Genomic DNA, 16402 nt, shown 5'->3' with positions numbered 1-16402 from the left:
TCCAGACGCCATTTCCTAATCCCGATTTTATAGCTTCCAAAGTTTAGCATTAATTTTCCATTTATTTGCAGATATCGGCAAAAATTTTCCAACAAAATCTACAATGTACTAGTTTTTTTTTTTGGTAAGACAATGTACTAGTTTTTAATACAAAGCTTTGTGAACTTTTCTGCAATGTGATTATTGGAAAGTCATGGTCTCCTTTTTTTTGCCATCTTACTATCAGGTTTATAGGAACAGGCGTTGATAAATAAAGCCTCCATTTGGAGGTGGAAATCCGATCCTATATTGCATACAGAATTCCAATAATTGGTTATATAATGATTTTAATCAATGTGAAATTGAATTGTAAAGCATCCGCTGGCCACATTCCATGAGATGCACTGATTTTCCTCATCATTTATTTGATATTATTGTTATTTTTCTTTTTTTTTATTTCTCAATAAATTCGTGAAATATCATAATAAGATTGATAAAAAAAATAGCATTTACACGAAAAGTCCCGTTACTGTCTCTTCTTTTCACTTTTTTTTCGAAACAATAAACCTTTGCGATCAAAAGCACTAAAGATTTTATAAACAATTTGAAAGACAAAAGGGTTCCACCACACATGTTTAATCTATTTTACTTTTCTTTTTAGATTTTGAAGACCAAAAAAAAAAAAAAAAATCAAAAGGTCCAATAATTTTATAGATAGTTTAAAAAATATAAAGGTTTCGTCACGTGTTATTTAGTCTGCTTCATTTTCTCTTTAGATTTGCACAAGCTGGTACCAAGACTATTATAATGAATCCAGAGAAGTCATGCTATATAATTTTGTCTAATGACTGTCATTTAGCCACTACTACATTCCAACGTTTTTGTTAAACAATTAAAATAAATTCATTTTTTACGGTCAGTCCAGAAAATAACGGCTGTTACTAGGGAGATATCGGGCGCTACCGAAACACCACACGGTACTCAGTCCATAGGAAATAACGGTCTACCCACCGTCGTCGCCGGGAAGCTAAGAACTTCCCTGACCAACCATGGAGTCCACGTTCTCATCTTCTCCTCCTTATTCCCCTTTCTCTCTTTGTTTTAGCTTCGATTATGCTTCGAATCCACTCCCATCGTGGCTTTTCCGCCCGTCCTTTCCCTCCTCCTCGTCTTCTCCGACCGCCAACGCCCGGTTCTTCTTTCTCCACCAAATTCCCGAACCCGATCCCTGTTCTGTCCTCCGATTCGATGGATATCGCCACCGGAGATCTCTTCCGCCCCTGCAAGGCTTCCCTTGGCGATGGCGATCAAGGGACCGTCGGAGATGGCGGCGGTTGCGGGCGGTGCCGATGACGATGACCAATTGCTCCCAGCCGTTCTCTTCTTATCAGGTCCCATTTCTTTCTCCCCTTAATTCTTGTCTCTCTCGGTATTCAAGAGGTCGGTTTTTGGTAGGAATTGCTGCGGAATTTATCAATAACCAGTTCTTTGTCGGTTTTCTGTGTTGATTCATGGTTTCTGTTTTGTTTTCGATCAAAAAGAAATGATTTTTTTGGACTGCCAAGAAACCTTCTCGGATTGCTTCCATGTATAAAAGCGTCGATGCTTGTATTCGTTTTTGGTTAGGAATTGAATTGGGGATGTATGTCTTCACGAGAACACACTAACCAATAAATGTGTGAAAGACGATCTAGGTTGGTCTACCGGACTTGTAAAAATTTTGGGATTTTGGACATGTGGCATACCATATTATGTGCTGTTCAATGCTTAGCATGGTTCAAGAATTTGATGAGGATTTGGTTACAGTTTCAACTTGTTTGTTAATTTTTTAATGATCCATTGTTTTGACTCTTGCAACCTAAGAAAAACAACTGGTGTTTAATTAATGATTTCCAAATCAGTCTTGAAGTTCAAAATTACCTTTTGTTGTTTCTAATATAAGTTCTGTACAATATGTAATGAGAGAAAAAATTGTTATTAGTGACGTGGGTTTGGTCCTGCCCCCCAGTGATTTAGGCTGGGTTTCATCCCATCAAGAAGAAAAGATTGTTGCGGCTTGCTATACCGATTCAAAGTCCACATTCTAAATTCATCATTTTCTTTAAGAATGTCGCTGATGCTGCATGTTTTGTAAGTAACAGAGGATCATTGTTTTTGAGCTTTTACTAATCTTGGCTAGGCTTTGTTCTATCAGGCCTTCATCTGATGACATTTGATGTTTGTAGACAACGAGATATGTTTTTCTTGTACACAATTGTTTGTTCTTTTTTTTTTTTTTTTTTTTGGGTCCCCTTCTACATGGTGTTGAAACGTTGGCTGCTAGGCAATTACCTTCTTCCCTATGTCCCAATAAGAGTGAATGAATGCAGTATGTTATGCATTTAGTCATGGGAACCTTGCACATTCCCACATATGCTGCATGGAGTAACTTTATAATAACAGACTTGACAAATCATTGTTCTCTTTTATTAATTTATTCTCTGATGTGTATACATGCACAAATAAACTCATATTTGCAAGTTCTCAAAAGAAAAAGGAAAAAAAAAGAGAGAAAAAACTCATATAATGTCTCATATAATGTGTATACATGCACAAGCAAACTCATATATGCCCATTCTCAAAAGCAAAAAGAAAAAGAAACTCATGTGTGCTGCTTAAATTTTTCTGCAGTGCTTCAAGCTCGTGACCTTGTGTTTCCTAATTCTTGCCTGCTTGACACATAAGCAACAAATCGAATTTGATTGTTGAAGAGATCAACTATGCTTCTGTCCATGGGCCTTCTTGGACCAATTCATGTAATTAAATGTTCATTCAAAGTGTAGGAGCAGCCCGTTGAACCATTCAGTGCTTGGAGTATAGCAATTTAGATAGTAAAGATTCTTTTACCTTACAGTTAGAACATGCAACCATATGTGCTAGAACAATCCTGCATACAAACTAAGCATCTTGATGATGATGGCCTTATAACCATAGCTGCCAAACCTTGTCCAAAACTGTTTTGGATGAGCTTTTTGATTCTTTATCCATTAATAATTCCTACTAAAGGTAAGTAGGTAACATCAAATGTTATTCTAAAGTTGTGTAAATCCTTTCTCAAAATTCTCATCCATGCTAACCTAGGTCTCCTCTTATTTTTGGTACTTCAGTGTATTTTCAAGGACCTCTTTGAACTCGGTTGTTTCTCCACCACTTCATCTTCAACTAATGTTTCCCATATACTTCCTTTGACATACTCATTTGTCACTCTCTAGATTTGTATTTTACCAATAAATCCATCTTAAAATTATTGTTTCTGTTTGATCATCTTATTTGCACACAATCTTTTCGACATGTTGAACTAAACAGCATTGCCAGGTTGTTGCTTTACTGCTATTTTACAAAGTCTTACCTTGTATTTCCAAGACTTTTCTGGTGATATGACACCCCAGAAATACCTTTCTGATTGAAGTAAAATTTTCATCATTAAAATCACTATTTCCTTCATTATTCATTATATCAAGTGGTGGATATTATTGCCAAGGGAACTGGATGGACTCATGATCATCCCTTAGTGGCCAAGTTGGACATGCTTGATCTCTGTATGCATTACTAGCTTTTGGAGTAGTGTTAATGGTATTGTTTATCTCTGATTCCATATCTTTTATACTCTCTAAGATAACAAGGAGCAACACAACTAAGTTAAACTTATACTAACATCCTTCAATCTTCCTATCTGTAATATCCAAACCTTGTATTATCTTTTTTAATCTAGTTTTGCTCCTCGATTTTACCAAAAAACATCCTTCATCTTCCTCGTTTCTTTCTCTTCTTTCTCACCTACTTCTCCTTTTGCTTCTTTATTCCACATTTACCCATATTTTCTTTTATGTGGTAACTCACCAACAAGGAGCTCTTATAAATAATAGGAAGTGCTATAATCCGCCTTGTAAAACCTTGGTCCTTACCTTGTTATCACATCAAATGCCTGGTAGGCTCATAAAAATCATTCAGTTACCACTTTCACATTGTGTATCTGATAGAGAGTCCTCATAGGTACTGATGGAGTGGATGTAGTTATGGTGCCACTCATGATACTGCCTTATGTACTCCAAACATTGCCTTGGATCATGCTATAGATCAGTTAAACCATCTGCATGTGCATTAGCATTGGAACATCAACTGTTGTGGGCTAGTATGGCCTAATCTGATTGTGTGCAAAGTAGGCATGCCAATTATCATATATCCTGAACCTCAACTAAAAATGCCTTGAACTAGACGTGAGAGTCATATATGGACCTAAACTTGATTCAGATCATAGACGATGATATAAGGTCCTCCAGATGCTGATCTTGAGTTGGAGGTGTCATGGAATCCATGCTAATATGATGGAATTGTGTTCGGATGGTTCGTCCCATTGGTAGTAAGGATTGATGACACTTAACCACCTTGTCAATCCAACTCCCTTCTTGGTGGCACTTGAGCCTTCTTGATGCCCTCAAATGGACCTAATAGTACCCCTTATGGATATTTGTAGGTTCCCTTCTCCATATCCTTGCTTCTTTGGTACCGCCTAAAGGGAGGAAGATGACTGTCTCTAGGATTATGATCAAATCTAGGATGTGGTGATTAAAATTGTCTTTGCAAAAAAATAAGCTTAGTTTCACATGTGGTGGCCCCGTGTCCACACCACCATTGCCATCAGAAGTCCCATCACTGGAGCTACTCTCATTGTCGTTGTTATTGTTCTCTGGATAATGCAGGCAAATCACAATCTGAAGGCACCAGAGCCTGGCAGTGTATGCTTTATGCAGTCTCTAAGGACCAATTGGGATCTTCCCTTTAGTTTTACTATTTTCTTCAGCTAGCCAGACTGATCTAAGTAGCATTGCTTTCTTGGCTAGCTTTAGAACTCTAAGTAGTACCTGATTTGACCTTGCTGACAACCTATCCTAAAACTCTGAGTAGTGCCTAAACTAGATTTTTATCCTGTTCAAATTGCTATTTTCCTGAATGCAATAATAGATAGGTCTGGTGACTTTCTCTAGGCCCTTTTACACACTACTTCCTGCCAATTATGCCATTTAAGTTGAATCTAACCCTGTGTCTATTGCATATTACTCTCTTCCGACATCGAAACAATGCATATGTATGAAGATGATCTTTGTTCTTCCATCTAACATGAATTTGGGCCTATAATTTCTTCAGAGAAGAATAACTTCATTATTATAGGACTAGATTACGACAGGTCATCCACATGTACTTCATCAGGTCATATTACCGCATTAACATAGCTGTATGTTCTCAAGCATGGATCGAAGTAAAATTTTTTGGGATGCCAGTCATTAGCAAGTCCATATGCAGTCTTGCAAACCAAGACCATGCATCTGTAGCACTAGAATATCTTAGGTTGAAAACAGTGCTGCAAAAGAATCGCAGAGAGCTGCAATGTCTTGTTTATTCAGATTATTGGCATGAAGTCTAAGATCCAAGATGCATGCTTGCCATACCTGCAGGCAATGTGCAAAGTTTGTTATCTAATTTATTAAAGAGTTGTTCAAATTTAACTGCGACATCTGAAATTGCATTTCAACTTAACAATAAGCATTTTTTTTTCTGAAAAAGATATGTTCAACTTGAGGAGCATATCTTGGAGTCAAATAAGATGTCATTAGTCTCACCCAAACTGTAGAATGCTATGTACAATGAAAAGTTGTGCTGCCCTGTTGATGGCAAGATGGCTTCAGAAAACATTTCCACATCTGATGCTGTCCTACATGATTACATGTTCCTGGGAAATCGATATATCATTACAGGTAAATATGCATCCTATTGCCTTCTTTTATATCTCAAATCTGAATACAAATCATTCTCTCTGTAAGCATGTTATAGGACAATATAACAGAACAGTGTTAGTGAGTTTGGAATTGTCCTATAGGCAGTAAGTGTGATTATCGTGCAGTATCTTTCTTTTTTGTTTTTTTGGTCAGTGATATGGTGTGCTATGTTGGACCACGGAGGACCAATTGTATTCATTAACAAAATGCATCATGGCGAGTTGATGCATATTGTTTTGCCCTTGTAAATCAACTACATAGATAAAGAGAATAAGAATACCATGGCTGAAGTACTTGATATTATTTCTAATCATCTACCATCTCATATATCTCTCTTATTTCTATCTATCACTGTCATGTTGTTAATGATTTCAAGTTTGATCTATTTTCTTTGTCCACGTAATTTAGTTTGCAGGATGTGACAGATTATTAGGCTTCTCTGATCTTATTTTCATTTAATTGGTCCATAATTACACCCATAACCATGTAAAAATGTAAATAAGTGGTCATTAACTTAGTATCAGAAAAAGAGTGGTCACTAACTTATTAAGGGCAACATTGTCTTCTGCCTTCATAACTCTTACCCTTGTTATTGTAATAAAGTTGAGGACACATCCTCATGCTGAACCGTTGACCCCACTTCTCATCTCTTATACTTCAGAAAATTTCCTTTTGTCAGCCTTTTATTAATGCAGAAAATAATTATTTTATGAAGAAAACATTAAATAAGAATGTTTTCTGTGGAAATCTTTTGACCACTTTTCATGATGGAATGATTTACAAATCTATAAGCTCCATTGTGTGCACCTCTCTCTCTCTCTCACTTGCTCATGCACGCTTTGTACTCAAATGGTGGCGAAAGAATTCTTAGTATGTTGATTGAAAGCATTGGTCCTCTCTCTCTGTCTCTATGTTTCTCGTGCGCTTTGTACTGAAATGCTGGCCAAAGAATTCTTAGTCTGTTGATTGAAAGCATGGAGTCCTTCCACAAAATCTTCTCAACTTTCTGCTTTATAGCTTACTCAATTTCATGGAAGAAAGGCTTTAATGATGATGAACTTTGAAGGCAATCCATATGATAGCCTTTTTTTTTTTGAGGATCATATGATAGTGAGGTACATCATTGGTCTTGTCTAATGATATGACTGCCAAGATTGGAAAAGGTACATGCACAATTTTTCTTTTGTTTAATCTTTATTTTTCCTTTGGCCTTTCTTAGATAATAGGATTTTTTTTCTGTGTTTCTTTTCCTGATAACAAGCAGAAGGAAATGACAGAAAACATAAACTAGGTATGAATTGTTGCATATTTGATTATTCTTGTATTCTACTATATGTTTTTGATACATATGGTAGCAACAGCGGCATGCACACAAAATCAAAGTCGGCAGTCGTTGTTTTAGTCCTTGTCATGTGTTGATCTACTAATGCATGCCCTAAGCCATGAATATCATTTATCATCTCACACTAAAGAGACACAAAACCTTGATTGTCTTGAGCAGAATGGTTATCGTAAACGCAGTTGGGAAAATGTCTAGAAATCCCTATTATCTGTATGTTTTGAGTTTCAGAAATCACTTTTCAGAACTTTATGTTTAAAAATAAGGTCTTACGTAAAAAATTGAGTGCTCCTGTTGTAAAATTTTACTGTAAACTACCATCATCATTGTGCATATTATTGAAAGAGAATGATCAAAGTCCATTTAGTAGGAATCTTCTTGCAAATATAAACCAACTTAAAGTTACCTTTGCAGCTGTTCTGTTATGAGTGAAGGAAAGATGAGAAGAGGGTTACAAGGGTTCACTTCATCCGCACAAGCATGGGTTGCAGACAGAAGGTTTCATGGACAGGATCACTTCATTCATGTTGGAATGGATTGGAGTAAGCCAGGTAGGTGCATATGGCAGAGGTGGCGAACCCATTGAAGTTGGACCCAGCAGATGCTGTGTATGCCCCCATGTTGGGAAACACAAGCCAGTCATTGACATGCAGTTCTGGAAGTTGGTGCCCAGTGAGGACTGTGTCAAGTGCATCACATGTGGGGCCAAAAACTGTGGATGGGTACCTTTTCTTCCCTTGGCATGTTGGATTATCGCTGTCTGAGGAGCAAGCCAATGGCAGCGCATTCACACTTGCATGATCGTACAAGATGCAATTCATGGAACCATATATCCCATCATTGATCCAGTACTCCCTCAGCTCCTCACGCACCCTCTTCCCTATGATGTTGGTGGCAAGTGTGAATGCAGTCTCAGCAAAGAACCTTCCTGGTTCGGCTATTACCTTCAGGCTGGGCTCATCAGCAAAGTATTGAAGGAGCGCTGAGTTGATGAAACCTGAAGCTTCATCAAACTGTGCACCTGCTGTGAACCCCCCGCCAATGTTAAGGATATGCATATGGGGCATCCCAAGCTGACCTGCTGCATTGAACACGGCTTTAGCAGCTGCGATCGCTCCATGGAAAACCTGTGATCGCATCACCCCGCTCCCAACATGGAATGAGACACCAACAACTGCAAGCCGTGCATCATTTGCAGCCTGAAGCAAGGGAACAACCTCCTCAGGAAGTGCACCATACTTGGGTCCCAAGGGACATCGGGCCGCACCATCATCCGGAGCTTTAAGCCTGATTAAGAGCTCGCATTGTGGATGCCACCTGCGTATTTTGTCAATTTCTTCCCTGGAATCAAATGTTGTGAGGTTGACACCAACATTGGCGGCATACTTGATGTGAGACTCAGCCTTGCATGGATTAGCGTAGATGATGCGGTCTGGAGAGACTCCGAGGGCTAGGACTGACTCAATCTCCCCACGGCTAGCACAATCAAAGCCGGAGCCAAGGGCCGCCATTGCTCCAAGGAAGGCAGGCTCTGGGTTGCATTTGATTGCATAGAAGGGTTGGACCTTCTCCAGATGATGGCTCCATTTCTTGAAGAGATCCACAACCACACCGAGGTCCAAGATATAGAAGGGGTCTTTCACTTCTTGCTTCTTGGTGATGATGGACTGAATGAGGCTGGTTACACCTTCCTTTGAGCCTCTTTTGAGGTTTGATACCTTCTTCCCCTTGACCCCTCGGGCACGGAGCACAGCCTGGATGGGGCTTCCTCCAGCCATGGGGACGAGGTGTGAGGTGAAGGTAGACTGGTGCAGCAGATGCCTGGAAGTTGGAAACAGGTACAGTGGGCACTCTTATTTCCTTCTGAATATGAACATATTTATAGAGTGGGAGAGAATAAAGCAAGGTCTCTATTAGTGGGATTTGCTTTTGACAAAAACAAGAATTCGCACAAAGGTACTCTTACCCACGTTCTAAATATATTGCCCTGAAGAGAATAGCATTGCTGTTGTTAGAAGCAATCTCTACCCAGTATCCACGCTGCCTGACTTAATTGACTTCAGTGACTAAGAATGTGAATAATTCTCAGCAAAGTTGCGCATGAGAGTAGATAGGAAAGGTATTTCTGAATTGTGTTAGTGGTTCAGGAGTGGTGTCTGCGTGTGGGTGGAGCAATCGATGCTCTGCATCAGCTTTCCCTCCGCATGTTAGGAAATCTAAACGACCATTCCAGAGGAGTTGTGCTCTCTTTATTCTGTCCGGATAACCCGGAATCTTTCCCCATTTGACCCTTTAATTAGTATAGCAATTCACTGGTGACATTGCAGGTGACCCCTATGGGAGCAGGGATATTTTCTTTTTAATACTTATCTGAGATATATCGTTTAGAAATGATGCAGGCATCTAGGGATGCTCCCCATATCACGATGTATAGGCCCAAGTAATGGTCAGGTGACAGACGGCAATGCTGCAGGTGGCCTGGCAAATGCAACAGATTAGATGCTTGAATTCATTCGAAACGGAAGCATATACAGATATGTGATATTAGAATGCGAAACACGCTGCTTATACTAAAATGCGATCAGGATGATTTGCTTTGAGGATGCATCGCATTCTAACTTAGGAAGATACAGACCACAATTATAATGGTGATGCAACTTTGACATTGTGATTATGTAGGAATATACTATGATCACTTAAAAATTAGTGGACTTTGAGCAGATGATGGAAGAGGGCAGCTTCTGAACGATGAATTCACGGTCTTTAGTCGGGATAATGGATGCGCTGTCCTCCAATTAGCTTTCGGTATTCCTTGGTATCCCAAACAAACTTATGGTGAGCCAGAAAGTAGTTTCACCCCAAAAATTTTTGGATTTTGCTACGGTATTTTTTTTATTATATTTTATTATAATACATATTTTAGATATTTTATTTTTTTTCTTCTTCCATTCGTCTCATTTCACATGCCAGCCCTATTACCCACTCCCCGACGGTCTCCCTCCCCCTTCCCCGATGCTCGTGCCATCCCACTCCATGGTTTTACCTTTCCAACGGTCTTCCCCCCTCCCCCTCGGCATTCATGCCGCCCCATCCTGCGGCCTTCAATCCCATACCTCGACCCTCCTCCACTGACGCTCATGCCCTACCTCCCTCAACTACGCCATCTTTCTGTGGCTTTTTTTTTTTTTTTCCTCCGCCACAGTCCCCCTCCCTCTCTACTTTTTTCTTCTCCGCTGCACCCCTCTCTTTTCTTTCTTTTTCTGCAACGCACCCCCTCTCTTTTTTCTTCTCCTCCGCTGCACCCCACCTCTATTTTTTCTTCTTCTCCACCACTACTCACCTGTGGGTCCTCCAACTGTCGATGCTCTCCCATTTGTATGACTCCGCTATCACGCCCCCTTCCCTCGCCCACGATGCCCCCACCATCCTCCGTCGGATCCTCCATCCATCGGTACTCCATCCTTCACCTACGATATTCTTGATGCGCCTTCGTCTCTGCCACTACCCCTCTCAATGCTTCAACCAGTCAAAGATTTTGAAAGAAAAAAAATCTTCATTTACAACGTCGAAACAATTTAGATTTTGAAATATTTATTGCGCCGGTTACGAGTCCTTCAGTTGAAATCTAAATAATTTATATTTAATCAGATAATTAAAAATAAATAAAAAATTAAAAAAATTAAATTATTCTTTGCAGCACGGCAGAAAAATCTAAAGTTTTTTTTGCTATATAGTATACTGTAACGATCCCTGAGCGTGACATCGAGTGATGATCTGATAGGTATTTAAAATATAACAGGATGGAAATCTTCAGAGGACCGAATAAATAATAAAATTTTTATGAAGTAACCACCGTCACATATTTCTACCTGCAGATATCTTTGGAAGGGTGGGTAACCTTGTCATTGATCCGCCATGGCAGGCAACATATGTTATCTTTCTGATTTGATTGTTAACATCAAGGAGAAAGCTGAGGGATTGCGACCTGGAATCGAGCATGGGAGCTCACGTGGTGCGCATTACATTGTTTAGATGGTTGGATCCGTGTTGATCTGGTATAGTGGGTGACACGAGATTTCTATGATTTCTATGGCCGTTTCGAAGGCTTTTACACACACGTGCATGCATATATATATATATATATATATATATATATATATATATATATATATAGGACCAGGGATCGGAAAATTAAAAATTGACCTGATCCAACCCGAGATAATTAATTATATATAATATATTTTTATATATTAATTATATTAACTAATATATATTGTAATAATAAAATCTGATACTATACGTTGATGAATATATCAATATTAGAATTGTTGGGACTGGATATTAACCTTCTAGGACCAAGTTGGGTCTAAGGAAAACATAGGGACCCGATGTTTGCGTCAGGTCGGGCTTGGCTATAAACATTGAACATAATATCTACCATAGGGCTAATCTGATCCCAGCCTAGCCCAATGATGCATCAGTTCTAGTCAAAAGCAAGCAACAAAGCCTCCGGGTAGTGTCTCAAGAAGTAATTTTTTATCCACCACATCTAGTAGAGAAAAAATATACCATTTTATCATATTCCATCACGTAACGTAATTAAGAAGGAGACAGACGTTTAATATAGTTCAACTTTTTTTCTCAAATTTTTTTCTAACCAAAATATTTTTTTTTAATATTATGACGTCCTGTTGCTTTTTCATAACATACAATAGCATGTAATAGGATGCAAACAGGATATCATAATATTATCATGATATTCTTTTAATTTTTATGACATCTCGATAATTATTTATAAGATGCAACAGAATGTCATAGCATGCAAATAAGATATCATAATATTATTATGATGTTCTGCTAGTTTTTATGACCTTCCGATTGAGATAATTGTATATAGAATGCAACATGATGTTGTAAGATTACAATAGAATGTCATAATATTATTATGATATTCTATAAGTTTTTATAACATCCTGATAATTATTTATAGGATGCAATAAGATGTCATAGGATGCAAAAAGGATGTCATAATATTATTATAGCGTCATGTTAGTTTTTATAATATTATGATAATTATTTATAAAATACAACAGGATATCATAATATTATTATAATATCTTGTTAGTTTTTATGACATCTTGATAATTATTTATAGGATACAACAGGATATCATAGAATTGTAATAGGATATCATAATATTATTATGACATCCTATAAATTTTTATGACATCTCGATGATTGTCTATAGAATGCAATAAGATATCATAGGATTGCAATAGTTTATTAGTTTTTATAACATCTTATTAATTATCTATAGAATGCAACATGATGTCATAGGATTATAACAGGATGTCATAATATCATTATAGTGTCTTGTTAGTTTTTATGACATCCCGATGATTGTCTATAGAATGTAATAAAATATCATAATATTATTATAACATCTTGTTAGTTTTTATAATATTATAATAATTGTATATCAAATACAATAGAATGTCATAGGATGCAACATGATGCCATAGAATTATTATAACGTTTTGTTCTTATCTATGACATCTTGGTTGAGCAAAATAGAGTAATATATATATATATATATATATTGATCAAAAAAAAATAAACTGCATTAAATATCTACTTCCTTATAAATTGTGCTACGTGGCAGTTAGGGTTATGGCTATTGCTTTACCACAATATGATTTAACAGCAGAAAACGAACTCATATGCCTCTTTACGGCCATTCGAATTAATGGAATGTGTTGTTATAAACGAAACAGTTACATGGACAGCTACAAAAACGCACGGTTGAGGAGAATTAGATCCAAATACGAAGCATTTGATAAAAAAAAGGCAACAAAACATAGCTTGACAAAGGTGCATGATGCGGTACTTATCTCGACCCAAAAGATCCATATTGTAATATATATCATTCTATTATTTTGGGATGCGAAGATAGAGCTACAAATAAACTAATAAGAGAGATGCTCTGATCATTCACGCAAGTGCATGTGGCTGAGAACTCTCTCTTACAGACATTTGTCCATCTTGTAAGATCCATCTTTAAACTTTTCGCACAATGAGTTTAAATAGAGAGGAAAATGAAATCGATGGTAGCCGATTTCCTATACATTGTTTTCGCCGATGGCTGATCACCACATCACAAAGCCATTCTATCTCTTTGGCTTTAAAACCAGATTCTCGTTCACCTAAAACCAGCAGGCCTAGTCCCATCGCTTTCGCACTACCAGCATGGAAGGTTTATGGACAGCTACAGAAAGTTCCTGAAATCATAAATGGGAATAGGTTTTCATGGTCCCCAAGTGGCAACATCATGTGGTGCTGGTACCCCTATGTACATTAGCATCACATGCATCGCTGACAACTTTGACGTATGTCACGTCCTTCACGCACTTCAACGGGAAAGATGTGAGGGAGATTTTCATGCTTGAACAGCCAATTTATCATGCATCAAATGCAAGAACATGGCGTTAATCTTGCTATCCATTATACTCAAGCCATGCTCCATGAGAATATGACTAATGAGAGTGGTAATAACCTCATATTAGATAGGAAGGAGATTTTTGTTGAATTTTTTTTTTAAAAAAAAATTACTATATTACTTTTGTAGTGATTCTAAATTAAGATTATAAAATAAATAAATTATTTAAAATAAAATAAAAGATTGAAAAGAGCGATCGGGATATTTGAGAACAATGTCCTAAAAAAGTGATTTGTCGGTTGGCAACGATTTCGTCCGTAAGATACAACAGTCCGATTAAGCCCAATTCTCCTCGAAGGAGCACAATCGTTGGGGAGACTAATCCAAATAATTTTTTTTAGATTTTTAGATTAGAAAAAAAAAATAAAAAAAAATAAAAAAAAATAAAATCTTTATCTCTCAGAACAGTGAACAGAGAGAAGAATCGGATGGTGCTCTAATTTTTCAGAAAAATTAAATTCAGAGTCTATTTATAGACTTCATCCAAAGATCGAGGAGATGCAACAGCTTCGAGCTGATACGATAATTTAGAAACATCGTAATCTATTAAAAATTAGCACTCTCTTTTAAAGAGTCCCAACTCTTCGGAAGGAGGCGTCAAACTAAAAAGTATGTTAAAGCTTCTAAACAACTAAAATTTAGGAGATAAAGATTGATATTTTTTCTAAAAATTTAGATCTTTTTATAAATTAAAAACTCCAACAATTTTTATGTTCATACGCCATTCACCTACTAAGTTGGACTTCATGGTATCAATTGGACCTACCATCTTGATGCGGTATCATCTCATTTTTCTTTTCCAAATACCATGATCATATATGTTACTCGAAAACCCCCAAACTAAATATTGATAACTGAACCATATGTTGCATGAGGAGGACTGACTTTTGCTATACAGATATTGAGGGTCCTCTTATATTTGTTTGGAAGGGGATTTATGGACTACCATCAGATGGCTTTCTGATCCTTCATCTTCTACCCGTAGACTGTATCCCCTTCTATAAGACTGCTGGTAAATGATGCACATTTTGCTTTCACTTGACATATCTCGTATTTATATGGAGGCTTAGAGTGCGCGGCTAACTAAATGGTGGCTCATATGGCCAAACTACTCTATGGGACCCCACAATAAATCTTCCCGTTCAATTTTTGAGTATTTTATTTTCTGATTCTAATGGATTTATTTCCCCCAACCTTTTTTTTTTCATCCCAAGATCATGACCAAATTTGCTATGTTTCCGATTGAAGATTGGTAACATTTCCTTGATAAAACCCCAAGTTGGGCCCTTATGCTCCCTCATGACCTGAGGATTCATGTTGACTTGTGCTTCTTTTGCCATTTCAAGATCGTGATCAAATATGCTGTCTCCGATTCAAGACTCGAACCCCAAGCTAGACCACATGCTCCCTCTTGACTTACGGCTTTATTTGACTCCTGTTGATATGTCGCAGAGAGAGAGAGAGAGAGAGAGAGAGAGAGAGAGACTGGCGTACATCATGGAGTAATGGAACATTGCTATCACTTTAAGTTCTCAATAAGAGAGAAGAGATGGAGCTTCATGAATGGAAGGGTTGTAACTTGCAAGAAAGCTTACCTGTCCCTTTCCTAGCCAAAAGCTTGTACCCGCCGAGTCACAGGTGCCATCCAAACACCACCAGTCTTTTTCTAATGCCGGAAAAAGTCCCAGCTGCAGGAAAGAGGGCGCAGCCTAAACTAATGAAAAACACGCATCGAAATTGTACTGCCACTTCATGTTAGGCAACGTAGTCAAAGTAGGTGGTCCACTTTTTTTCAAGCCATTTCTACTTTGTGATTGGACCAACATTACTTTATCTGCCAATGGCTTGGGTTTGCTAGTTGGCACCCCTGGTGCTTCTAAACAATAACAATGAAAGAAAGCTATCCGTTGGTATAGAAACCAATGAAATCACTTTTTGTCATCTCTTGGCAAGGAAAATGAGAACAATAAAGTTTAACTCATATCTCTAATCGAACATAACTTGACCTAAAGGAGCAAGAGAACTAAAATCTCAAATCCAAATTAGACTTATAACTCAACCCTTGCACATTCCCTGCCAGATCAAGATACATCTGGATGGCTACCGTGAATCGAGCACAGCTAATAGTTATTTGTAACCACAAACAAATCCATAGTATTCTAATATTCAGCCAACATTTCAATTATTTGTCTGTGTCTCCTACCATGTAATTACTGCCCAATAAGCGTATTTACTTTGTGTAATTTTTTTTTTTTAATTTTGAAAGGAAGAAACAATAAAAAGTGTGCTTATGAAATATATAAATACTAACAAATTTCATCATGTTTGGTAACAGAGTCATATATCGCTTTTCTATCTCAAGCATCACATACTAGACTTGAGTCATTAAATATACTATATATATATATATATATATATATATATCCCTATGTTGGATTTTGTGTTCAGACAAAGTTTGAGCCAATGGCACCTTCAACTTGATCTAAATTTGATTCAAGATTAATTTGTCATGTTCCGTACGTGAGTCAATACTCTCATGTTGCCTCCACCACAATGATTGGCTCACGCAAGATGGGGACCAAATGATCCAGAAGAATACAGAGGATCTCCAAGTATGTCAATATTTACGAAATATTTACGAAATTTGTGTTGATACATCCACCCTCGTGAAACAACCCTCACCCACTACTCTTTGCTCCCTCCTCCTCCGAGATGAAAGCCGGTCGGTAAGTTGGTGATGGGGGAAGGCAGTTAAAGGACAAAAGGCAGGATAAA

The 16402-nt window shown here is 37.6% G+C and overlaps 1 protein-coding gene across 1 annotated transcript; it reads right to left on the bottom strand.

Annotated features, from left to right (window-relative positions):
* Positions 1-7518: 7518 nt before the first annotated feature.
* LOC105055151 (ornithine decarboxylase) lies at positions 7519-8955 on the bottom strand. Its single transcript, XM_010936890.4, has one exon. It carries the CDS (start codon positions 8907-8909, stop codon positions 7650-7652), a length of 1260 nt encoding a protein of 419 aa, XP_010935192.1. The 5' UTR covers positions 8910-8955; the 3' UTR covers positions 7519-7649.
* Between the last annotated feature and the right edge of the window lie 7447 nt (positions 8956-16402).

The sequence above is a fragment of the Elaeis guineensis genome, chromosome 12, assembly GCF_000442705.2.
Source record: "Elaeis guineensis isolate ETL-2024a chromosome 12, EG11, whole genome shotgun sequence".
Taxonomy (NCBI): Eukaryota; Viridiplantae; Streptophyta; class Magnoliopsida; order Arecales; family Arecaceae; genus Elaeis; species Elaeis guineensis.
This window is presented reverse-complemented; position numbering and strand designations above follow the sequence as displayed.

Excerpts from the sequence above, each read along its gene's own strand:
- LOC105055151 (XM_010936890.4), bottom strand. The coding sequence starts at position 8,909 with ATGGCTGGAGGAAGCCCCATCCAGGCTGTGCTCCGTGCCCGAGGGGTC.